The following is a 27,857-nucleotide window of genomic DNA, read 5'->3' as shown; positions in this document are numbered from 1 at the left end:
TACTGAAGTAGGTACCAGGAGACCATTGCATGAACAGGTCATTCAATGTTCTCAGCGTACATTCATAATCCTTGAATGTTTTATCGTTTTGTATTGTGTGTCTTTTGTGTTTGTATTTAAATTTATCACTGATCATCTAGTTAGTGTTAGTAAGTTAGTGTAAGTGGCACTGCAGTTCCAATTAGATGTACAATAAATAAATATTCCCAAGAGTAGATTCTTATTCGAATGGTAATTTTTATTTATGGGATCGTAAAATGATAAAAACATTCGCAATGACTTTGCGAATCTAACGATGAAATAAATACTTTTAAGATTTATCCTACCTATCCCGGAAAATGAAAGTATCCCGAGGGATGTATAACAGTGTCACACAAAAGAGAATCGGAAGTAGGTATCTATTTTATTTCTTTGTATTATCTTCCTTCCATTGTGACGATGGCTTATCCGAGGACTGAGATCTTGAAAAACAAAAAAAGACTTTTGATGTTAAAATAATCACAATTCATATTTTTTTTCCACTACGTTCTCAAAGGTTAAGGGAAGTGTGGCCTAGTTGCGTCGATTGTGACTGTTAAGCAATGTTGACCCAAGTCGATATTTGAATGGGTGACCAACTTTACCAACGTTGGCGTTTTCTTTCCTTAACCTATTGTCACTAACAATAACATCTGACCATAATACTTAATCGTTATACTTATTAAGAGTCAAAATGTAATTTACTCTAATATGCGGAATAGGATCGGGGAGCCTACCGCATAGCTATCTCAAGTAACCCCCCATCATTAAGTAGGTAGGTGACAAATGGAAGAGGTCACAACATGACTCTGAAGTCTCAGTAATGAAAGAATTTTGTACCAACTTCTTTTACTCCAATAAGGACTCGGTATTGCAAGCAACGTCTTACAGGGTCGTACAAAGGCACGTCATAATAAAATTCTTTGGACACGTCTCCCAGCGTGAAAGGACACCATCGAGCGCCTTGTGGCGCAGGACAAAGTGGAAAGCGAAGTGGCGGTTTTGTAGAGCATTGTCTCTGTCGTTGAGACCGACAAAACGTCATATAGGTATGAGTAACGGAGACAACGCTCTACAAAGCCGAAATGTCATTCTAAAGGCCGATGTACATTATTTTCTGCCACGTACCTACTGTGCTGGTTTTATAAATTTTGGTACCATAGAATATCTACATGAGTTCCGAGTTCATTATTCTTAACTCCGACCAAAATACCGACTGTAACTGCAACTTAATAGTTTTTAGGAAATGCTCCATTGGCTGTGGGATATCGGTACTCTGAAAATAGCAGCGAGATCACGAATAGACGAAGTGATTGCCCTTCTATAGTTATTTCCAGTAACTGTTTCTTCCTATTCGGGGTGTGAGGATGTTTATGGAATGTACTGTAGTCTGAGATGCTGGGGCGAAACCCTCGGTTAATAAGTAATGATAGAACGCGTAAGGTTAGATGAGGTAGCGATGTATCTTGGCTTAAATACTATTATGGTTCTACTATTATCGTTTCTTTCTTTCTGGTATCCTAACGGAAAAGCAGGTACTGATAATATAGCTAATGTCAGGACGAACAAGAACTGTCCGTCTAGTTTATTTTAAAATTTGAGTGGATTTGACAACTTCTACACTTGGTAACAAATGTGACGTAAGTTTCATGGTATGATTAACATTTTTTTTTTAATTTTTATAAAAGTAAAAAAGACGATAAGTTCGCCAAATTGTACTAGGATTTTTTGTTTACCTAAGTATAATACCTATGTGATTATTTCATTAAAAAAAATTGTGCAATGTACAAAAAATGACTATTACTAAAATTATGTAAATTACACAAAATAATAATTCTGTGCCGAAAAAAGTAATTTGTGAAAACAACTTAATTAGTTGTCTCGCAGTGACAATAAGTAAGTATTTAGCCGGTCGTCTCCCGCTGTTAACCATGAACCGGTTTGATTTATTTGTTTGCAAAACTACAGCGTCCCTTGGTTGTTGGAAAGTGGTAGGATGGGTGCTATTTTAGGATATACATTATTTAAATGTTAATGCGTAGACAAAGTTTACTTTTTATGCTTTATAGACTTTTTGCACTGCGACGCCTGCATACCTACTATGCTACCAGAACCTGCCAGAACCAACGTTTAAGATCCAGAGTAAAATTTTCTTTTGTTACAAAAAGAAACGTTTAGAATAGGTACCATTAACAATATTGTATACAAGTTTAACCACGCTCTGATAATGATAAAATCAAACACATTTTTTTTTCATTGGAAACTTTTACAAGTTCTTTTGAATGGTGCAACCCTAGTAAAACGGGTCGCCATTTTTGCAGCACGCTCGGAAGTGTCATAAGGTGCGTAAATTCGGCGCCAATATCTACCCATAGTACCTACGCGACAGGTTGAGTTGGGAATCGGGGTGGGGACGCCCCGCACACCCGCACAGCCTTCGCGTTAACCCGGTGTGGGCGCACGTGGTTGGCGTGATTTTTGGCATAAAGCTAGTTGAAAGGACGGAGAGTAGATAACATAGGCTACATTTTATCCCGCAACATGAAAGAGTTCCCACGGGATTTTTAAAAGTCTAAATCCACGCTGACGAAGTCGCGGCATCAGTACCCGTAGTACAAGATTTTACGTCTCACCAAACCAAACCAAATTCGAGAATCGAAATACTTCCGCGTTACAGTAACCTGGATCTTAAATTCCTTGTTTTAAAGCTCAAGTTTGTCTACACTTCTACAGCCAGCGCTCCAAGCGGAAACATTGCGAAATTAAAATCAGTGGCATTGAACATTTGACTTCAATTCAAGGCTGATTGACCTCTATTTTACTGTAACGCGGAAGTATTTCGACTCTCGAATTTGGTTTGGTTTGGTGAGACGTAAAATCTTGTACTACGGGTACTGCTAGTAGAATAATAAGTACTTACTTGCTGAAAACGAAAAGGGGAGAAAACTGAATGTTATGGGAGATTGTAATATTTACCTATTCTAGTGTTAATTTGTGAACTTTAAAATTGTGGAACATTGTTAATGAATGGTTTAAACAATAAAAATTATGATGCTGATATTCAGGAGGGCCTTGAAAAGTAAATTTTAATTACAGGCTTCGCTTGTGGCTGTCGGTCTAAATAGGGCAGAGAAATGGGAAGCTACCTAATTGTAAATTAAAAAGTTCGCGGAGTTACGACACCACAGTCCACAATGACACCCCACTGGTGGAAAGGGGGGAACACCCTCGGCCCTCCTCGCCGCTTCGCCCGAGCCGCTCAGACGAGTGGGGGGGTGTAGACACCCGTGGAAAGCGTGTGACATTTTGTTTTAAAATATTGTCCGCGCGAATACATTCACGTGGGTCATTTTTAATCGTCTGCTTTCTCTTTTTTTGGTCCACAGCAAATGTGTATGCGAACGGAACAATATTCTAAATCATAATGAACTTTCACGAGTTTCACGCAAAAACATACTCGGCAAGTAAACGATTGTATACCATCTTAATACCCGTGCAGTGATATCTATTGTGATAGCAAGTGGTCGCGCACGGGGCGTGAAAGTTTAATATCATTCTCGCACATTACACTCTTATTAGCATCCACAGCCTGTGCAAAACAGGTTTGGGAGAGTTGTCATACTGCTTATTCTCGAAGTGAACTCGAAGATGTTGTCGTGCATGGGGCTGTTCAGCTAAGCGCACCAAATATTGTGGTGTCAAGGCCGTCTGCTTTCTTCCGGCATTCCGTTCCCGACGCCCACTGAGGAATATCTCACGCTCGTATTGTGTAACATTTCGATGGAAATTTGTTTACGATTGACTTTATTGACCTGCTCACTTGAACCAACTCTTAATGGAACCACGGATAAGTTTAAGTGTATACTATATTTTTAGAAATTCACCTTTTGAGTTCTGAAGTCCTGGGAAATTATAAACTGACATAACTTAATCGAGAATTCGCTCTAAATAACGAAAATAGAAGAAGGAAGTCGATAATTTTAATTTATTATTTTAAATCTATTTCAGGATTCCGTACCCAAAAAGTGCCAACTGCCATCGGGGCCCTGTTACTCCGCTGACCGCTCCGCTATCCTTCTGTCTGTCTGTCGGCAGACTGTATCTCATGAACCGTAATAAATAGGTAGAGAGTTGAAATTTTCACAGAATGTGTATTTCTTTTGCCGCTTTAACAACAAATATTAAAAGTTTCAAAATCGTGACCATGCAAATGTAAAAAAATTAATAAGTGTAATTTACGATGGTACGAACCCTTCTTGTGCAAAGTCAAAGTCAAAGTCAAATGATTTCTTCAAAATCTCTATATATAAAAATGAATCGCTAAATGTGTCGCTGATCTCGAGAACAGCTGAACCGATTTCGCTAATTCTTTTTTTATAATATTCCTTGAAGTACCTACGAGGATGGTTCTTACGGAGAGAAAAATTTAAAATATTTCCTGAAAAAGAATCGACTGCTAGGCGGTACGAAGTTCGCCGGGTCAGCTAGTAGGTAATAAATTACTCTTTTTGATAGTCAGATGTTGGATTTGTAAGATATAGTGGTGATAATTATTACGCAAACTTACAACTAAAGCTGCAAAAACGCTCCCAAGTCTGAGAAGAGCCCAGAACAAACTCAGCCGGGTATTCTTTTAATTATCACCACTTTACAAAATTATTTAAACTTATTAGAACTATCACTATTACATTTTTATAGTGTGATAGGGTAAGCCTGATGACAATCATGCTTAAAAAAGCAATGATGAGAATGAAGAATTGATGACAAAGGTCTAGGTTGGAGCGCAGCACGTAGGAATATAGAAATCTCTAGAAGAGAACAGCGGACACAATATTATTTCGCTTGAGAAGAAGCGGAATCCCACCCTGTTAGTCACAAGTCACAATTATAAATAGAAAACTTTTTCTTTAAAAAAAAATTAAGGAAAATTCTATTCCAATCACCAATTTAACAATATCGGCTTTTATCAAATTTTTTCAGCTGAATTTTTTCAGGCCGCATTCAGCTACGCAAAAATACCGAGGCACTGTGCAAATTCAGAATGTTAGTGTATTTGGGAGATCTGTGAAGAAACGTGTGCGTGCTGCTCGTTTGCTTGCTAGCTTTTCCTGCATGTGTAGTAGTTAGGGCGGGCGGCGCATACTTACCTACTGCATTCTTCACGTTGTTGTTCACGAATAAATTCAATATAACTTACAAAAACTCGCAAGTTCTTTATATATAATATGACCTCTCCAAAGCAAAGCCTGCTTCTTTCTCCTATTCAATGACTAACTACTAACTATAGATGATGCCTGCAGCTTCGCCTGGGTGGATTCAGGTTTTTGAAAATTCCGGGGGAAAAAATCTTGTTTTCTCCAAGCCTATATCCGTCCTCGAGATATGCAAGCTATCTCTGTGCCTTTTGTCAAAGTCGATTAAACGGATGGGTTGTAAAAAAACTATCAGACAAACAGACAGACGCACTTTCGTACTTATTTCTATGTATTCAGAAAACCAAAACGCATTGTGGTTGCAAAATTTTGTTGGGTTTATTTAATCAATACCTATGTACTTCGCCCGATTCGCTTATAATTCCAGATTCATAGCGCGGCTTATTTCTCATAAAAAGTTGTTCGCTTCAAATGTAGTAATTTCGCAAGGAGGGTGGCGCTCCCTCCGCCGCTCCTCTCGGGCTGGCCTTTTAACGCCGGGGATATTGTCTCTTTAGTTAGATCTGTATTTACTCCGGTGTAAGTAAGGTTTGCAGAAACCTCTGGGTGTTTATCGGCCCCGATCTTGATTGTTATATTTTATTAATTATAGTATTTTATCATTTAGTATTCCTAGATTTGGGTTATGGTGCGTAAATTCCATTTAGATTAAGACTAGGGATGCTTTCATATAAAGTTTTGATCAGATACTAACAAGGCCCGTAGCTAGGGATTGATTTCGGACGGGGAGAGGGCAAAGAAAAAAGCGTTACCGAAGCGAGCGTGATATTTTTTAACAATTATATAAAATTGGAAATTCAAGAACGTGTAGGTTATATAGGTAAAGTACCTATACATTGGATTTTTTTCAAAATCGTTAAGTTTTTACTGATCATTATTAGGTATTTATTTTGATTTTGGAAATACAATAGGTACCTACCTACTTGAAAAGAAATGGTAAATACACCTAATTACTTCCCAATTTTTAATAAAGTGTTTGATTCAAATAAGTGACTGACAAAATGACAATTGACATCTTCAAACTAAATCGTTTTTGAACCAAAACCTAGTAGATAAATCACTGTAATCAAACTGTAGTAAACAATAATGTTTGTGTAGGCTGGCTACAAACACAAGGATTTCGTAATAAGTAGGCTTACTTCTTTCGACACGTAATGAAGCCATAACTTAAAACGGCAGTTATTAACTTTTTAAATCTGCCCGGAGGCCGGTAATACCTTATTGATATTTGTGAACGGGCTGGATAATAATATTTGTATATAATTCTCCATTATGACCTGATCCACCTCACCGCTCTCTAATGTGGCTAATACGGAGATGAAGGGGATTTTTTATAAGAATCGAGAGGTCTCGTTACGTTGGTGGTAGTGTATTGGTGTCCACAATGGGTGGAGAGGTAGGGTCACATCACAATGAAGCAGCCGCATAATTGTTAACTGAACGAGGGTTGAACGACTTGTCAACTGTTTCATACAATAAACGCATATTTTTTACCGTTTACTAAACAGCGAAATACGTTGATTGATGCTCATGATAATTAATATATTTTGTAAAATTAACATTTTTCCTCAAACCGAAAATAGTACCTAATATACCTACCTAACAGATTTCCTCTTAAATTATTACTATATCTGCATGTCTGTCTGCCAGCTTTTCACGGCTCATCCGTTGAATCGATTTTGATGAAATTTGGTACAGAGATAGCTTGCATCTCGGGGATGGACATAGGCTACTTTGATCCCGGAAGAACAAAAAGTTCTCACAAGATTTTTGAAAACCTAAAAAGTAGCGGGCATCATCTAGTAATTGATAAAATAAACTCCAGATAGGCGAAGTCAAATTCATACGCTTATGTGTGTGACACATAACGTTAGTGACACAGACTACAAAGATATTGGCGCGGGGTTGCACTTACAGTACTCGGCTGGAAATACTGTACATCGACCTTTAGAAAGAGATTTCGTAGAGCCTTGTCTCTGTCATTGAGGCAGACATAAGGTATGATACATACATAGGTATGAGTGACAGAGACAACGCTCTACGAAGCCGAATACTCTTCCTAAAGGTCGATGTACAATATTTCCTGTCGGCTACTGTACGCACCTTTTGACACCTAGAATCTAGATACTTAATGGGTAGATACTTTAGTAGGTAACTTTTATAGTCATTAATTAACTTTTCAAATTTGAGTTATTATTAAAATATACTTACCTGTAAGTAACTACTAATAAATAGGCAGGTTAAAACTTGAGCTGACTCATCTGTTAATCATTTTATCAATATCAATTCTTTGACGTCACTAGTGATAAAAATAATATACTTAATCAACCGTTGCCGTCACTGATGATAATAATAATTGATAAAATTTCCCCTACCACAGGTACCTTAGTACCTAGCACCTACAGAGTACAGAGATTTAGTTAGCTTTCCTAGATACTAAGTAAACACAATTTATTCTGTAAAGATATACCTACCTACTTAGGTTTTTAATTACTTATTTATGCAACGATATACATTTTTTATCGTGTCTTATTAATTTTTTTCTCTAACACCATCTATACTGGTCTCTGATGAACAATATAAAAGAATAAGCCCAATATAAACAATAGCGCAATTACAATAAACACGTTTCAATAAAGTTTACGGTAACCTATCCAAAGCGTGAATGAGGTAAGTGGTCTGATACCGATCACTAACTGCCGCGCAACAATACACTTCATCCCTTATTAATTATTTGATTGTAGGCATAAAGGATGCCGTAATCGCCAGAATAATAATATCATCGCACCGCATAAAGAACCCCAAGTAGCGGCAACACAAGCGTAAAAATTACACGCCGGCCCGCCAATATGTTTGTGTGTATTAGATTAGATTTATTCGACTGGGTCACGCACACATGCAAGCTTCTACCCCGAAACGGGGTGTGCATGGATGTGGGGGCGACACCACCACAGGCACAAAGCCGCCACCGCCCGCACCCGCCAGATGGTCATGCACACACGCACGTCCCGAAAGGGAAAGCTACACTGAGTAAACAAATCGCGGGAGCGAGTGCCGTCCCTCTCGGTTACAAAGCCGGTGTGTGTCACATGATTGTGTGCTGTCGACACGATCCGACGTAGATTGTTCTGTGAAATTGCCAGGTAATAGGCCGAGACTATAGCATTACACATACTTATTGGTGGTTTTAGGCGCTCAACAGCCTAATCGAATTGAATATTGGCGACACATTGACGCGTTGACTTTCAAATTGATGTCCAGGGTTTGGGTTTACAACCTTATCTTATATTGGAAGATGATATTCCTACTTACGTACAGCCCTTAGAGCCATTTCAATAAGGTGCCCACTCATTCAGCTAACTTTTATTTAACCTCAAGGGTGAAAGGCCTCTTAAATAATTAAAATGGGGATGGCAACCTCTAGTCCTTGGATCTTACAGTCCACTGACTATTGTCCACGTTAATCGGTAACATTGCCCATACTGTAATATTATAAATGCGAAAGCGTGTCTGTCTGTCTGTCACCACCCATCCGCTTTATCGATTTTGACAGACTATGTGATAGTATCCCGGAGACGGATACCCAAAAAAAAACCTAAACTCACCCAGATGAAGTCGCGGGCATCATCGAGTATTGTATAATTTTTCCCAAAACGAAACGAAATATTTACTGAAGAGTCATTCTCTAGATCTATCACATCCTGTTATTTATATTGAGAAAACAATCGCATTCTGGTACTACCACAGAGAATCTAAATATATAAAACCGGCCAAGTGCGTGGCGGGCACAGACCAAACCCCCACAAACCCCCCACCCCTCCCCGTGGCGGGCCACGCGCAGTGTAGGGTTCCGTAGTCACAATTAACCTCGAAAAACAGATATAACTCCTTAACCTTTGAACCCTACTTAGCCATGATAGTTTTCCTTTAAAATTGATTATAATATATACTACTGCTGTGAGTTTTTTCACGTTTCTAGATATGGCTCATGGGGGGGGGGGGGGGGAACATCATATTATACAAACGGAATATGATGTTCCCACACCCACATTATTTTTAAAAGACCTATTCAACGATACCCCACGCTATGGGGTAGACGAGAAAAAAAATTCATCCCCACTTTACGTGTAGGGGAGCTACACAAAAAAATATATTTATCACAATTTTATTTCACCACTTTGTCGGCGTGATTAATATTTATACCCATGCCAAATTATAGATTTCTAGCACTAATAGTCTCTGACATTAACCGAGGACGGACGGACATGGCGAAACTATAAGGGTTCCTTGTTTACTACGGAACCCTAAAACGGAAAAGGTAACTGACTGACTGACTGATCCATCAATGCACAGCTCAAACTGCTGGACGGATCGGGCTGAAATTTGGCATGCGGATAGCTACTATGACGTAGGCATCCGCTAAGAAAGGATTTTTGAAAATTTAACCCTTAGGGGGTGAAACAGGGGTTTCAAAGTTGTGTAGTCCACGCGGACGAAACTAGTATATAATAATACTAATAGAGCACCCGAATTATAAATCTCAAATGAATTGCTTGAAATCTGTTCTAATTTTGTTTTTATTAAGTTAGCAGCATACAATCAATTATTGTGTAATGTTATGTTAAATTCCTTATGTCAGTCTAATCCATTATCTTATCAACTAAAGCCCTTGACTACAAAAGCGGTAAGGCGGGACGTTTACAGAATTCTTATCGCGCCGCGCCGCGCCGCTTAGAGTGTAATATTAACGTATGATTCCGAACCACGCTGCACAGCTAGGCAGCAATACTCCGCTACATTGCTGCCGCGATGCTGCCTAGCTCGGAATGTAATGTCATATAAGCTTATAGAGATTGTATGGGGACTAGTAGTGCCGCGACAGGACTGTGACAGCTGGTGACAGCACTGTTGCGGCAGCACTGCTGCGTGCAGCGTGGTTCGGAATCATACCTTTATACGAGTATTAACTATTAGCTAATGCCCGACATACGTTGCAATGCGTATCTACACATATAGAGTATTGACATAGGATAGGATAGTAGATATAGAGTCATTGCAACATGCAGAGGCTTTAAAAATACGCTACGCTCACGTTCCTAGACCCAGCAGATTGAGTTGAACGTTGATATTTGTAGGGCGTTATTCGGAAAAAGCAGGTATTATTGAAATATTTTGAAATTTCCTCCCAAACATACGCGTAGAGGTTATCGAGAGATATAATCTAAAAATAACTAAGGGCAAAATAAATTATTTAATTAGATTGCGCGATTGCTGTCGCAACCTCTAATTACCCAGTCCGCGAGCTAAACACCGAAGGTATTCAATAAAAGACGAAATATTATATATACGGTAGGAGAAAACGGACAGGACGTGACATACCTATATTTGTATAGTATTATGTCGCTATATTTTTATTTTTTGTATGCAACGATGTCAAACAAATCACACCGTTCCATCCAACACGAGAAAAAACACGTTACGCATGTGAACTTTAAATGTAGCTTCAGACTACTAAAATCAAGTTCAGGAAATGAAATGTGAACAATTTTACTATTTCCCCATTGAACTTAATTGAATAGATATTTAATACTTATACCCACGGATGATAGAGTCAATGTCCAGCTATGTCATTGTATTCGTTGTTTCATTGTTAAGATACTGTTCACATCTCACGAGGAAGGCGACTAGATCAGATTATCATAATCGAATCTCCTCCAGATTTAAATGAGGCAATCAATCAGAGTGGCACAGAGCTCGTTGACAGGAGGGATTCTAGGAATTAAGCACAGTTCGCTTCGAAGGTAACTAAGTAAACTGATCTGAGATTTCGAGATTGTCAGCTTAAAGCTTTGCACAGAAAAGCTGGAGTTTATTTATTATTTACACCTGTAAGTTTTACTCATATAAGTTACTTAATTAACTATTGCTTACATAATTAACTATTACGACAAATTTACAAATGTAAACATAAGTGCATGATTAACTATTACGACAAATTTACTATTGTAAACATAAGTACAGTTACCTTAATTTGTTGTCAATTAATTACGTAAGCTACTGACGTGAGTAAAGCTTACAGGTGTAATCGCGGCCTTTATCTTCTATCTAAACAAAACTTGTAATTCTCACTGGTCGAATATGTTCTCAAAAATCAAAATAACTAAAACGGAAATAAGTACCTTACAAATTACCGTAGTCCATATGTGTTTACGTAACATCAGGTATGATTGAACTATGTAAACTTTAAAAAAATCCCAATTATGAAAATGGTAAATAGAACAGAAGCAATGAACTCAATGACACAATTTACCTAGTTAAAACAACAAATTCACATTGTTGGGTATTCATACTAGGCAAAAACTTATGCGTTAACAGATAACAGTTTTAACTGTGTTGATAAGGAAATGTAATTAACGGAAAAAAGAAACATTAGAATTGTTTTTTACGTTCTACCTATACGGTTCCATAGTAACGAATAAATGCAAGGATATAAAAGTGAATAAAAGAATGGTACTAAGTAGTAAAATTCTTTATTAAATTACTATCAAGTAAGAGGTACTTAAATAACATACAATGTAATATAAGCTAGACAAACTATGTACCTATACTTTACTTACTGATAATGATAAGAGGTTACTTACCTATACATTATTTATGTAGATTTATGTAGATTATCTAAGTAGGTACCTAGGTAGCAGATACCTAAACAATACATTACAGAAACGGAAAATCTAAAAAGATTTTGATCGCAGTGACTAATTCAAGATAATAATAATGTCGATTCTCATGTAGATGTAATCATACTTACAATTAATTATTAAATTACCTTAAAAATCACAACATACTTGTACCTTGTACAATGTACATAATACGAGATATGTCGAGATGTCAGTCAGGGTGGGGACGCCCCGCACACACACACAGCCCCCGCGCTAACTCGGTGCGGAGTAGCGCGGGTGACGTGCGGGTATGCGGGGCGTCCCCCCGCCTCATATCCCGATTGCCATTTCGACCTGTCGCGTACTATAGATGATACCATGATGATACATTGGTACAATACAAACTCCGTATCTCAAACGCGATACCTACAGATTTGAAAAATATAAACACCTCTTCACCTCTTCAATGCATCATGCAGCTGCAGAAATACCTACTTTTGAGGCCCGGTATACCCCGGAGCGGAGATGGTCGGAGATGACGTGTTTAGCACACTAATCAGATTCTGATAGATGACGTAAAAAATATCAAGTTATCTCAAAATAATCTGATTAGTTTGCTAAACACATCTCCACTCATCCCCGCTCTGGTGGATACCGGGTCTAAAAATCTTCTATCCAGGATAGCTCGTGCATGCCGTCAAACAGCGGCCGCTAGGTGAAAGCACTTCTAGAAAAAGCGTTTTTGACGTTCCTAAGGAAACCATTCTCATTATGTGAGGAGACCCATGCTCAGTAGTGGGCCGGCAATTGACTCAGGTGATGATTACAAACAAACCAACAATTTTTTTTTCTTTATAATACTATTATAGATATCCAAACTAAACCAATATTAGAAATGGAAAAATGTGTCTGTCTGTCTTCACCGTTTAGCCGACGATGTTGACGAAAGGTACACAGATAGCAAACTGTCCTATCCTAGAACCCGAAGACGGACATACCTACTTTTTATCCCGGAAAATCAAAGAGTCGCTACGACACTTAAACATCGAAATCCACGCGGACGAAGATGCGGCCATAACTTCTAGTTTTATAAACGAATCTTTCTTACCTCACAGTAGGTAAGTACATTAAATCTCGTTACCGGAATTCTCTGGAAGAGATTGAATCTGTATCGCCGTTCACCGGTAACTTAGCTCATGATCTCCACTCTGATAACATTCTACATCGCTTCTGTGCTACACGTTTAAAGGATCTCCTACCTATTAAGTATTTTCCTAGTATTAACTATTTAATTGGAATATCGCAGTCAGCGATAAGCAACTTTTCATTCCAAATGCTTAATCAATTAAATTAAGACAGTTACATTTTTTCATTCATCTCAAGTATAATCCATATTGCATACAATCCATCCTTTCTACTTCCATATTAATATGATAAATGCGAAAGCGTATCTATCTGTCTGTCTGCTACCTTTTCACGGCCTAACTGTTTAACTGATTTTGATGTTTGGTCCAGAGTTAGTTCATTTGGTACATCCCGAGGACAGACATACACTACTGTTTATCCCGGAAAATAAAAGAGTTCCCACGAAATTAAAAAATAAACCTTAATCCACGCGGATGATCTCGCGGGCAGCATCTAGATTTTTATATGTTGCTAAGTGAACTAAATTCGTCTGAATCACACTAGAATTGGGTGTATTACTTATTTTAATTTTTATGGCCAAGCTTTCGATGAAGAAATCCTATTTAGTTGCTAAAAAGCAAGTTCTCACACAATAAGTAAGATGTATTCGAAGATATGATTTTTTTCAATTTGATATATCTATGGGTTCTTGAATATAATTCAAATACATATACATATTTCGTTAACTCCGCTCCTAGATTTCGCTAGTTTTATTAACTTTCGAAGTACCTGCAAGATTCTAGGACCTGCTATTCGGGTCCTCGTGTTTTAGTTCTAAGAACTGATAAGTTACTTTAAACTAGTACTAATTTGTCAATAATCCAGGAATAGTACTCTGAAACCCTTGTATATACTCCAGGGTAAGTAATATTAGCGCAGCCTTCACCCCAAGATACAATACCAACTAAGGTGCCTTTGACTACTAGAGGCCCTCCGGAGTCTCCTTGACAAGCGTCTCTAGGAGGGTTGTTGGCGACAGCACATAGCATGCCATCTGATATCTTTGCGATCCGTCGATAAGCACGAGTACAGATATCTTGGCCTACAATTTCCACAGTTGCTGCTCGTAATACCGATGATACAGGGCCTTCGTACTAAAACAACAAATATAAGTAAGTATAAATTAAAATCACGTAAGCACCTGTTATTCGTACAAACAGACCACTGCTAAAGGGCTAAAAGTTGGTACGAAGCACTCAAATTCAAATTATTTATTTTCATGCTGGCTTTTTTGACAATACCTTATTACCTATTATCGATTCCGAAAAAGAGACGACGAGAAACTCCAACTGCGTTCTTATCGGCTCTTCTTTCAAAAGACATCTTTAAATAAAATATTGCCATGCTAATAGCGTCCATGCATGGTTTTCATTTATGTTGTTATAACCCATACTAAGTGTATCTGTCTGTCTGTCTGCTAGCTTTTCACGGCCTATCCTTTAACTGATTTTGACGAAATTTGGTACAGATATATCGTGCATCCCAGGTAAAGACAGGCTACTTTTTATCCCAAAAAATTAAAGAGTTCTCGCGGCATTGAAAAACCTATATCCATCGCGGATGAAGTTGCGGGCATGATCTAAGTAGTATTTACTAATTTTAAAGGAGAATTAATATTTATTTGATTATGAGGCTAAGTAGGTACTAACTGATATTATTCCATATCCTGAAACTAGGGCGGCTTCTCCAACTGGGAGGCTAAAATTAGGTTCTGGGATGAAAACCGCATCAACTTTTTTATCGAAGTTAATTTTCTTCGATATCACAAGCATTGCTATGTCATGTTCCAGCGTGAGGGAAGAATATCTTTCATGGGGATACACGGTCTTTACGTCGTATACGGTGCCGCCAGATGATCGGGATGAAGTCCCAACTGCAACCCTCAGTTGTAAAGGATCTGATTGTATTCTGAAACAAAATTTATCAGATTGTATCGAAGGAAAGAAAATCATGTAAGACCATAATATTATGTATCAACAAATCTTATGTATAAATATTATGTATCAACAAATCTATCCCGCACCGGGTTAACGCGGGGGCTGTGCGACCAACCTGTCAGAAACTAGCCTGCACAGACACAGTATCCTACGAAGATTATTCAATGACTACTTACGCTGAAACACAATGTGCTGCAGTGAGTAGAGCTTTGGTGGTTATGATGGCTGCTCCACACGTATAAATCCATCCCGCACTTGATTTCCGTCGTAGAGCCGCGTGGTACGGAATCTGGGATATGTCGATAGCTTCTCCATTTACTACACGATTTCCCTCGTTCAAGGAGATGGCAGGCAAAGAGGTTGACAAGCTGCAAGCTGGAATTTTTATGTCCTATATATTATTACCGCTAAGTGCAACAGAAGTTCGCAGGTGTGGATAATACTTATTTACCTAATAATATTCAAGATTAAATATTTTGAGAATTTTTAACAAAAGATAAAAAGGTTAAAAAATTTAGGGTATAAATTAAAATAAAAAACTTACATAAAAATAAAAATGTCGCAATCCCAAGAAAAATACCCATTTTGATCGGAAGAAGCACACACTGAGCGAGAAAATCGCAGAATCTTTGAGTGGATAAACATAAAGATTCTATGAAGCAGATAAACTTTATCTTAAAATATCATACCTATCTATTTATCTAATCAATAGAAATTCACGTTAATATTTCAATTTTCCAAGTTTCTCTAGCGCGCTACCCAGCACTTTTCATACAAACGTAGTTTGGTTCTCATTTGAATCTCAATCTAACTCAATGTTTGTAGACACGTTTTAAAAACAAATGTCTGTGTCTGTGGTTTTCTAGATTTCTGTAGAAACGTGTAGTTTTAAAGTAGCTCGTATAACTTTAAGAACAACAAGTAGGCAATGAATAGATAAATAACATATACTAAGCGCGATACAAATAAACTCTTCCTCAGATTTAATTACTTCTCCTTTGAAAATCAATCTAAGTATCCTATTTTTTTTTAAATAAAAATGGCGAGCAAACGAGCAGGTGGGTCACCTGATGTTAAGTGATTACCGCCGCCCATGAATATTTGCAGTACCAGAGGAACCATCAGTTCGTTGCCGGCATTTCAGGAATTTGTTGTTAGGAATTTCTAATATTATAAAGAAGTGGAAGTTAGTTTGAATATAGTGGGTACCTAATCTTCGGAACTAATGATCAGATTCTGAAAATTCTTTCACTGATAGAAAGCTACATTATCCTGAGTGTTATAATTTGTATCACGCGGACGATGTCGTGGCCAAAATCTGGTATATTTTATGTACTCTCTATAGATTTTGTTACACAAACTTTTTTTATTCAAAAAATGCACTCATACATTGGCAGTGAGCAGGTAAGTATCTACCAAGATATGTAGTTATATATATACTCATCTTTAAGATCATTGCATATAATATTATGTTTTAATATTATCATCAACAGGTTTTCCCTGTACTATCAGTCAGTTGGGTAAGTACAAACTCTGTCATTCGGGAAAAACGTATCCTTATCTTGACGGCTGTTATCAGGGTTCAAGGAATATACTACTCTAACGAGGTTATAGCAAGGATTTTTTAACCAAGAAAGTTAAGTTCTATTAAATATAATTGTAATGTTAAAAAATCAAACCTTATACCTAAGTAGGTAAATAAATAAGTAAATAAAATGAATAAAAGTTAATCGCTAAGGTATATTATCTTCTCTATGTATAAAAATGAATCGCTGAATGTGTTGCTGATCGCAAATCTCGAGAACAGCTGAACCGATTTCGCTAATTCTTTTTTTATAATATTTCTTGAAGTACCTACGAGGATGTTTCTTACGGAGAGAAAAATTTAAAAAATTCCTGAAATAAAATCGACTGTTAGGCGGTACGAAGTTCACCGGGGCAGCTAGTTATAAAATAAACATTAATGTCTGTACCTACCTGCCTATTCGTTCGTGACCTATGCGTTCGCGCATCGTTTATCTCATTGAATTGAAACTTTGCACAGTTTTGCGTAAAGCTTTCTGACATAGCACGTCAACGTACAGCAGATGGCGCGCGAGTTGAATTGCAACGCATGTTGGGCAAGTTGAGTGATCATAAACTTTAGTGTTAAATTTTTCAAACAACAGAAATTGTTTCCGCCATGTTCAATCAAAATAATATAATTCTAGCTAAGACAGCACTTGTTATATTTTGATTCATTATAATAAAATAGTTTTTAATACTTACTTATTGGAATTTCACTATTTTCATTATCATTCGTTTACTTCAATGGATTTTCTAGGAAAAAATTTCAATGCATTTTGTTGGGCAAAATCCATTGTAAACATCACCATGATCAACCCATGCATCGCCGGAGCAAGGATCTCCTCTCAGAATGACAATAAGTAGTTTAGTAGACCATAGCTGAAAATATATTGAACGAAATATATTTCTGGCTAGGACGTCACAATATGGCGGACACGATTTTCCTTTTTCAGTTTTCACGCGTTGTACACGATTTCAGATTATTACGTTGTTCTCGTCACAAATTTTGCGGTAGTTACCTAATAAAAAGGTGCAAATTGTATTAATAGCGTTTTAATACGGTTTAGTCGTTGCGGCTCGGGCTTTATCGGCAATCAAACCGATGTCTCAGCTCACGGAAATTTATTGAAACATTAAACCAATTGGGAGTTAAACTGTAATGACCTGTTTTGATATTGGGGTATGAAAATGAAGCTTAACCGTTAACCGCCGACATAAATTTTTTGTCACGCGATCATTGACGTGCGGCCACAGAGATCTCTATGAAACTTAACTGAACTTGAAGCTATTGACATGCTGAGATCAGTCGGAAAAAGGGAACTATTATTATCATAATCATTATCGACCGATAGACGTCCACTCACCACTGGCAGCTGGTCATAGGTCTCTTGTAGAGACTTCTTACGACTTGACCAGCGGCTTCCTACGACTCATTTGATGTCGTTTGTCTACCTATTGGAGGGTCATCAAACGCTGCGCTTTCTGGTGAGAAGTTGCCATTCCAGCACATTGGAACCCCAACATCTATTGGTTTTCGTACTATGTACCCTGAACACATAACTAAATAATTTAGTAATTTCGAACCCAATCTGCCAAAACGTCAAACTTTATTCGGCTGTTGGGAAATAGCTCTAAGTTTTTATTTTTTATTCTGATATTTGAGTTAGGCCTTGACTGCGATCTCACCTGATGATAAGCGATGATTCAGTCTAAGATGGAAGTGGGCTAACCTGGAAGAGTTATGGTAGTTTTTATTACTTGGCGGCACGGCTATGCCGGTGAGGTGGTAACTAGGCACGGCCAAAGCCTCCCGCCCGACCAGACCACAGGAAATTTAGAAATTATAAAATTCCAAATTTACGTAAATTCTCTTTACGACCTCCCTGGAATGCACCAGGGAGGTCGTCAAAAGGGACAACTTGGAAATCTTGGTTAACTAGAAAGGGCTATAGTATGGCAGTTTCAATAAACCCAGACCCCTCATCGGGTAAATGGTTATTTATTATTATTGATAAATCTTTATATATAAAAATGAATCACTGAATGTGTTGCTGATTGCAAATCTCGAGAACAGCAGAACCGATTTCGCTAATTCTTTTTTAATATTCTTTGAAGTACGGGGATGGTTCTTACAGAGAGAAAAATTAAAAAAAAAACCCGAAAAAGAATCGACAGTTAGGCGTACGAAGTTCGCCGCGGGGGCAGCTAGTTAGTTTATAAAATGGCATTTCAATACCTGTAGCGCCATCTGCCGAGCCGGTAGAAACTAGCTTTTTACAGCAGTTCTTATCGCCTGTGTAACAAATATAACTGTTATCGACTCTGCGGTTTATTGGTTTTTACACGTGTCATTTTTATACCAATTATTATTTATTATACCTAACAGATTTTGTATTTAGATAAGTTCAGATTGTGAATATGGGATTTATGGGATCAAAAGTTAGTCACTAAGTAATCAAAAAGGTATATAAATGTATAATAGGTATTACATAATTATGTATATTTTATCATAATATTCTGTCTGTCTGTCTTGCCTTTCAAGACTCGTCAAAGGAGTCAAAATCTATAGAGTCCTTTCCGTTGATCAAAAATCATAAATTTTAAGAGATAACAAGCACAAACAAGTAAAGGGAAAAATCCAAAAAACCGTGAATTTGCGGTTACATCACAAAAAAAGTGTTATTTCATGTACGATGGTACAAGAGTTTGCGAGTTCGTGTGTGCGAGTCCAACGCGCCCGGTTTTTTCAAAAGAAAATTCATCATTTTTTAAAATACTCTACGCTTTAAATGCGCTCTTGAACGGGATAACTTAAAGCCATTGAACAAATTAGGTACGTATTTGAAACCGAGGCGTTTGGACAGCGGCTAGGGCGATAAGATAGTTGAATCAATGGAAAGCCGGGTTCATGGGAGATGCGCCCACGCGTCGCGCATTCCGGGGAGCCAAAGACCTTTAGCTTCCTGGATCGCGACGAAACGTTCCTACTCCAGAGATTTCTAACAAGTGATCTGATTTTAATGAGCCATCTTGTTTTACTGTTTGTACGAACTACGACTAGTTTATAAGGTTCCGTTTTGCTACTCTTTCACAATAGACACGGTTTACACGGGGTTAATTTTTGACCACCTGCATTAATTTATTTCAAATTAAGATATCATTGTAAATCTATATTTTGACTATTGTTACGAAAACATCGACTAGACCCGAAAAAACCTAATAGGTATCTCTATCTCTACATAGTATAAAATAAAGTCGCTTCCCGCTGTCTGTATGTATGAACGCGTAGATCTTTTAAACTACGCAACGGATTTTAATGCGGTTTTCACCAATAGATAGAGTGATTCAAGAGAAAGGTTTATAGGTATAATTTAATATTGGTTTGTGTTAATTTGTTGAAATATGACGATATTTGAACAAAATGTCGCAAGAAATCAAGCTTCCATCGAAAATTAACAAATATTACGCGCAAAAAACGAGAGTGTTTCAGAAAAGGAATGGCGAGCAAACGAGCAGGCGGGTGATTACCGTCGCCCATGAACATTTGCAGCACCGCCAGCACCTGACGAACCTACATTTCAGGAATTTGTTTTCGGGTTCCTGTATGTACAGTGCGCGACAGGTTGAGATGGCAATCGGTGAGGAAAAACCCCACACCACCCCTGCGCTAACCCCTGCGATATAGTGCGGGTCTGCGTGGCGTCCCCCCGCCTCATACCCCGATTGCCATCTCGACCTGTCGCGTACTTAAAGGTATGTATGATTCAGGTATGTAGGTACCTACCTATACCACCCTATATATTATCGATTGTGAATAACCCATTAAGACTAGGTATGTAAGCTAATATTTAATAGTCATTCAGTTTCTCCTTTCAATATAAAGAAGATTATTATGTTATTAATTTCTTCAAGATCGTTTTCAACTGGCTTACCTATTTTCTTTATTAAAACATGCAATATAGGGGGGGAGTATAAATGGATATGCTAAAGATAAACTTTCTTCAGCATATTTGTGGTAAAAACTATTAAAGGTGCCATTTATTGCGACAATGCACGCAAATACTTACCTACGGCAACTTACACGGCACATTTACGTGGGTTTTTTTTATTTTTGCAAGTCTATTTAGCATGCTAATACCTATTTTTGTCGTAATACGTATAAAATAAGTCTTTCTCTCTCTCTCTGTGCGTCGTATACGTTCATTGCTGAGAGTCGCGACACTTTTCCATTAGTCACATAATGGTAGGAGTTTTCTTGGGATAACATTGCGGTGGATTCTCAGATCCTTCCGCATACGTTCGACTAAGAGTACGCGGCTCTTAGGTTTTCATTAAATAATTAATAGTTGGAGGAAAGGTAAAGTCCAAATTCGGTTCTCCAAAGTCGACCACCCATCCAGTTGCATAACAATCTGAATCAACAATGTGAAAGTTTCGATCACGTTTGGATGTTTGTTACTCCTTCACGCCACAAATTGACTGAACTAATCTAGCTGAAATCATTGAATTATCTAGCTCAGTGGCTGAAATTTGGGATAGAGATAACTTTAAACGTATACATATATACCCTCACTATAGGCTCCTTTTTATCCCGGAAAATCAACAATTTCCCGCGGGATTAAAAAGCATCCACGCTACGAAGTCACGGGCATCATCTGGTTAATAACAATAACTTATGCCCGCAACTTCGTCAGAGTGGACTACACATACTTATTTCAGACCCATATTTTGTCCTTTAAATCCTTTCTTAGCGGATGTCTATGTCATAATAGCTCTCTGCTCTGCATACCCAGCCCGATCTGTCCAGTAGTTTGAGCTGTACCAACGTAGATAGATCAGGCAGTCAGTTAGTCACCTTTTCCTTTTATATAAGTACTTGCTGATGCCCGCGACTTCGTACGCGTGGATTTAGGTTTTTAAAAATCCCTTTGGAACTCCTTAGTTTTCCGGGATAAAAGTAGCCTATGTCACTTTCCAGGTCTCTAATTATGGCCATGCAAAAAAATTACGCCAATCCGTTGCTCCGTTGCGATGTGATTGAAGGACAAACCAACAAACCAACAAACAATCGCACTTTCGCATTTGTAATATGGGTATTGATGTAGATTAGTGTTTTCCCAAAAAAAGGTATAAAATTTCATATTAAGGTAGGTTCTTCACCTTCTCAGTAGGTAGTGTTACATTTATTTTGGCTTGGCATCGAGTGGCGTCAGCTAACGACGTTCATCCGTGAAGGACGGCTGGTATCGTTCACTCTGATTTGACGCCTGACTTTCAACCGCGATGTGTGGTCCAAGTGAAAAGTTGAAAGCGGCTCTACGAGTACGTCGTCGTCATCAACCGATATACGTTCACTGCTGGGCATACGTCTCTTGTATACTCTGATTTTTAATTCGGTGGAATTCTGACAGATGTCGTTTTAGACATCCCTGCCTTCATTTAAAAGCTGTAAGCCGTACCTTTGTTACAGCATCCTACCTTGGTCTGGCCTGTTGATTTTTCTTCCCACATTAATTTTTTCGACATTGATATTTAATAAAGCGTGTTACTTGAAATTATAGTAGTGTACTATTGATTAATAATTTAATAGAGCCTCAATAGCTCAACGGGTACAGGAGTGGACTGAAAACCGAAAGGTCGACGGTTCAAACCCCGCCCGTTGCACTATTGTCGTACCTACTCCTAGCACAAGCTTTACGCTTAGTTGGAGAGGAAAGGGGAATATTAGTCATTTAACATTGCTAATATTCTTTTAAAAAAAAATTAGTTACGCAAATTTTTAATGTGAGAAAATAACTTAGACACCACATAAAAATTTAGATAAAACATACCTAACTGTTGAATGAATGAAATTACAGAGTATTATTCAATAAGTGTACTTACTATACACATGTACAGTGTACACACTTCTTAAAAAGAAAAATAGCTAATAAATATTCACATTCGTAGAAACTTGAAGCATTACCATATTATATACTTACCTAGATATTTTTACATGAAGGTTATCAGATCATCTCTAGATAAATGACAAATCAGTGTCACCTTGTACGTTCATAACTATTGCAGATTCTTACAAGACTGAAATAGGTCACGGAGTAATATTGTAGCGCAAATTGCTTTTAGTTTTTAGGGTTCCGTAACTTTAGAAAAAAAGAATCTGTTTGTCTGTCAAGATCCACCAAAAGAATCAAAACCTATAAGGGTACTTTCAAATGACCTAGAATCATGAAATTATTAGCTCAAGGGGTAAAATCCGGAAACCGTGAGTTTGTGGCGACCTCGCAATAAAATATGTTTATTATATATCTATACTATTATATAAAGAGGTAATGTCGTTAAGTTTGTTTGTAGGGGGTAATCTTTGGAACTACTGAACCGATTTTAAAAATTCTTTCACCAGTAGAAAGCTACATTATCATTACAGGATCTTTAAAACTTAAATCTACGTGGACGAAGCCGCGGGGATCAGCTAGTAGTTAATAAAGTTAAAGTAATTATGTTCCTTTTTCCTTTTGAGGTACAGAACCCTAAAAACCGACTTACAAAACCACAAATTAAACCACAAGGTTTACAATATTTACTTGTAGGTACAATATACTTACCTACAAGTATGTAAATCGAAATCGTATGGACGCTTCTATATGTTTAACGCACTGACATGCACGCATCGTTGCGCATTTTTTTTTTAAGAATATTAGCCATGCTAATCAGGACTAATATTCCCCTTTCCTCTCCAACTAAGCGTAAAGCTTGTGCTAGGAGTAGGTACGACAATAGTGCAACAGGTGGGGTTTGAACCGCCGACCTTTCGAAATTCAGTCCGCTCCTCAACCGTTGAGCTATTGAGGCTCATTTTATGTCTCAGACTCAAGATTCGTTACCGTAGATATAATTATACCGTATATGCTTGCTATCATTAAGCATGTTAATTTTTAACTAATTAGATAAATGAACGTTAACGTACGCAGGTACGCTAGATTATAATCTAAAGCATTTTTTTACCAAATGCAATATATGTACAACCTCCAACAACATTACGTTATTTAGGCTAAATATTAGGTATAGACAGAGAGAAGGCGAACTAGATTCCCTACCGCATGTTACATAGGTACATACCAAATACAGATTATTACAATGACTTCTATGTTCAACAATTTATTATTTCTAAATTAATTCATTGAATAATATCAATCATATTCATAACTACCAATCATGTCTAAGTTAGGCATAGAGATTATTATGGTCAAGTACAGACTTAAATGCCATAAAAATAACTACAAGCTCAGCGATATTCGTTTAGCGAACACGTGTAACGCGCGCAGGTTAGCACAGGACTGAGCGACCGCGGGCGAATGGCGCGAGTAAACGCTCGTCGCACTTGCACGCGCGACAAAACTATCGAAACTAAACACTCGCTTCCCGCTGATCGCCAACTCGTTTATAGTTTCTAGTTCTACTCGTTTCTCGTTCATCGTCGGCGGTCGGACTACTGCCATGGTGGTGTATATTAAAATTGCCTTATTACTTCAGTGAGTTCAATTTGCATACAGACGATTTTCACGTGAAACGGAGACCCTCAGTGAATTATTCGAGCCACTGGAGCGACGATTTCCTATTTATGTTCTCCGCTATTGTGCCTTTATTTGTATTAACGTAGCGACCGTAAAGAAATACGTGTTAGATAGCTTATACTAAATAACCTCACTTGAACTTAATCAAAATGATACCAACTGCTCGTATTAGAATAATCTCGAGTTTCCAGATTTAATGGTTTTAGGTATATCAGTCAGTTATAGTATTACCCCTTAAAAATATAACTAGCTTATGCTCGCGATTTCATCCGCGTGGACCACACGAATTTCAAACCCCCATTTCACCCCCTTAGAGGTTGAATTTTCAAAAATCATTTCTTAGCAGATGCCTACGTCATAAAAGCTACCTGCATGCCAAATTTCAGCCCAATCCGTCCTGTAGTTTGAGCTGTGCGGTGATAGATCAGTCAGTCAGTCAGTCAGTCACCTTTTCCTTTTATATATTTAGATATGGATTCATAATCGGTAGGTATGTAACAGTGTCAGTGCATACGGTTTCTATTTTTCAATCGGAGCGTTCCGCCTTTCGATACTTTCCTATATCTACTATGTGTACAGCACCAGTATACGTAGCTCTATTCTAATACGGTTACTAGAGTTCACTTAATATATTTTAAGTGTAGGAATGTGAGGCTAGAGGTCTTGGTTAAATGGTTCTCATTTAGCGGAAGGCGCCTCGGCTCCGGACAATGGCCGCCGATCTACGTTCCCAGCTCATTACGTATTTACTATGAAACTTCTTTAGATTAGTTGTGAATTTTTTATTGTACTAAAATGCATACGGAAGAATGCGATAAGTGTGTGAAGATATTAATTTACATAATACCTTGAACACACTCAGAGGTCTTTCTAGTACATTTTTTGTTTTTAGGATTCCGTACCTCAAAAGGAAAAAAGGAACCCTTATAGAATAACTTCGTTGTCTGTCTGTCTGTCTCTCCGTCTGTCGTGTCTGTCAGAAAACCTATAGGGTACTTCCCGTTGACCTAGAATCATGAAATTTGGCAGGTACGTAGGTCTTATAAGCAAGTAGGAAAGGAAAAGGAAGTAAAACCGAAAACTGTGAATTGGTGGTTACGTACATCATTAAAAAAAATGTGTTCATGAGCAAATAATTAGTACACCAAGTGGGGTATCGTATGAAAGGGCTTACCTGTACATTCTAAAACAGATTTTAATTGGAGAATATTTTGTTATCGACTAGCTTTTGACCGCGACTTCATCCGCGGTAAATACTCGTATATAATTTATAGCCTATGTTACTTCTGGATAAAGTAGCTTCCTAATGGTGAAAGGATGACTAAAAACGGTTGAGTAACAAAACAGCATTTTTTTTTTCAATTTTGTGTTTGTCTTTCTGACTGTCTTCCTGCTTCTCTATCTGTCTGTATGTCTAAACTTATTCCTTTTAGATAAAACCATGGTTTAAGTATCCTGCGGTATTATTTCCGACATCAATGAGTAAGTATGACTATTTCACGCCTAACGGCGATTACGCACTGCACTTCCGTCATCCGAGTTCTATCCGTTATCCGTGAGAATACTAGCGATCATCTACGACATTATGTCATAAGCTACAATACAAAACAAAAAGGAACGTATGTTTTCGGACTCGGATCGGATGAGTGCGTAACCGCCGTAACATTCTCGTACCTACTGTCAGTTGATTTGTGAGTTCACATAGGTAACATAGTGGAATCGTCTAATATTTGCGCGAGTCACTTTTGTAACGGATTTAAATGTTTTATAAATAGAACATAACAGAATTTATCTCCACATTCGAGTTCAAAAACCTGATAGGACTGAGTAAATAGAAATAATTTATTAGCCTCCTACAGAAATTTAGATGATCAATTGGACACAGCCAAATCTGACGCGAATCACTAGCCATATTGTAAATGCGAAAGTGTGTTTGGTTGTTATTTTTTTTTTTTTTGTTATAGTGTATTGATTTTTTATTTATTTATAAACTAGCGCTCGACTGCAGTCAGATTTGCTGGCAAGTAATGATGAAGCGTGATGGAGCGCGCTTGCCTAGAGATTCATTCTTGACTTGAAGGTACCTACCCATATGTAGTGGAGGTAAAAGCTGATCTGTTGATTTATCCATTAGTCTCTTCACCTGCAAGGGTAATAAGTACTTAGGTAGTTAAAAATCTTAGAAAGTGAGGCTACTTTTTATCCCGGAAAATCAAATAAGTAGTTCCCGGGGTTTTCAAAATCTAAATCGACGTGGATGAAGTCGCGGGCATCAGCTAGTTGGTTATATTTTATTTACTCGTTATTTCTACCTATGGCATAGTGCCAATGTCGCTTTGTTAACATGATATAGACAGAGTGTTACACATTGTCACTTCCTATGGTAATATAATTTTATATGTTGTGGGCATAATTGGCCGATCCTCTTTTTCCGGATATTGACTGTTCATGCTGTGTGTCCCTTTCCTACTCATTTCGATATTTAAATGCAAACCTACAAGGACCTAGGTACTTTTCATTCGTAATTCAACTTGCTAATCTTTAGTTAAGGCTTTCGTCACTAGTATAATTGCGAATCCTCAAGTTCTTTGGGCACATCACAAGGAAGAGTGGTACCATCGAAAACCTCGTGGTACAAGTCGCTGGTAGGAGATCGTACGAGCAGCAGTGAAGAATTCATAGCCACGACCACTCTGTCAATAATGAACGATTCAGAAGAAGAATCTTTAGTCATCAATCGTTTATAATATTATTGGTTAGTGAGCTTTAATTTCAACGTCTACACTGTTACACTATGAATGACTCTGTGTGTAAAGGTGTATGCACACCGGCGCACGCACACGAGCTGTGCGAACAACGCGCATCGAACCCTATAGATCATGCACGTACCTACTGTGTCTGAGCGCACGTGCCGTGACTTTTACAAGATGCACGCGAACTACTACTCACAAACTACTCGTGGTCGTCCACACTTCACAACACGTTCTTATCATGCGCGTTGGGTGTACGCACGAGCGCGTGCGTAGGTATGTATCTACCTTTACATGACGACACTTACGGCGGTTACGCACTCATCCGATCCGAGTCCGTGAAAATACGTTCCTTTTTGTTTTGTATGGTAGCTTATGACGTACCTATGTCGCAGATATTTTTATATCCGTATTTTCACGGATTCGGATCGGATGAGTGCGTGATCGCTGTAATGTGTCTAACATGATAACACGCAGCATGAATAACATAACACGAATTTGATGACAATCGTAGTCGTTGTAACTAATTAGCTAAAACAATATTCATTCTGCAGTTGTGTATTTTAGCCAATAGAGAGAAAGTTAGAATTTGTAACAATAATTCAATCACATAGAGAAGCGGGACTCTTCTAGACTAGAGCATCATGTAAGACGAATATAAATCTTTATTGGCTATTAGCTTATCGCCATCCAAGTTTCTTCAAGTGATTAATGAAGTGAATTTATTGCACACGAACATTTATTATTTTAGAAGTCATTGGCTCTTTTAATTCACACATCGATTCATGCATTTACAAGTTGGTAATATTATATAGGAAAATCTAATGACATTTAAGCCAGCTCAAAACAATTGCGTCAACCTAACAATATGACTGACATTTGCCTTCGAGTATTGGTCAACTGACAATGAAGTAACTGAATATAATTATTGAACTAATCTGATAATAACAGGTTGTAT

General features: G+C 37.8%; 1 protein-coding gene and 1 long non-coding RNA gene across 2 annotated transcripts in view; one reads left to right on the top strand and one right to left on the bottom strand.

Moving 5' to 3' along the window:
- The window catches only part of LOC138403084 (uncharacterized), a 356,408-nt gene that overhangs the window by 60,929 nt on the left and 267,622 nt on the right, over positions 1-27,857 (top strand). The window lies entirely within an intron of this gene.
- On the bottom strand, positions 11,821-15,628 carry LOC117987199 (trypsin-3-like). Its single transcript, XM_069502036.1, has 4 exons — positions 15,557-15,628; positions 15,189-15,387; positions 14,725-14,983; positions 11,821-14,169 (listed from the first exon to the last, which is right to left on the bottom strand). Exons 1-4 carry the CDS (start codon positions 15,594-15,596, stop codon positions 13,870-13,872), a joined length of 798 nt encoding a protein of 265 aa, XP_069358137.1. The 5' UTR covers positions 15,597-15,628; the 3' UTR covers positions 11,821-13,869.

The sequence above is a fragment of the Maniola hyperantus genome, chromosome 12, assembly GCF_902806685.2.
Source record: "Maniola hyperantus chromosome 12, iAphHyp1.2, whole genome shotgun sequence".
In the NCBI taxonomy this organism is placed as follows: Eukaryota; Metazoa; Arthropoda; class Insecta; order Lepidoptera; family Nymphalidae; genus Maniola; species Maniola hyperantus.
This window is presented reverse-complemented; position numbering and strand designations above follow the sequence as displayed.

Bases quoted from the DNA above. Each gene is read 5' to 3' on its own strand.
- LOC117987199 (XM_069502036.1), bottom strand. From the start codon at position 15,596: ATGGGTATTTTTCTTGGGATTGCGACATTTTTATTTTTAT. The intron at 14,984-15,188 runs GTAAGTAGTCAT...ATTTTGTTTCAG, and splicing joins GCAGCACATTGTGTTTCAGC to AATACAATCAGATCCTTTAC. The intron at 14,170-14,724 runs GTTAGTACCTAC...TTGTTGTTTTAG, and splicing joins CAGGATATGGAATAATATCA to TACGAAGGCCCTGTATCATC.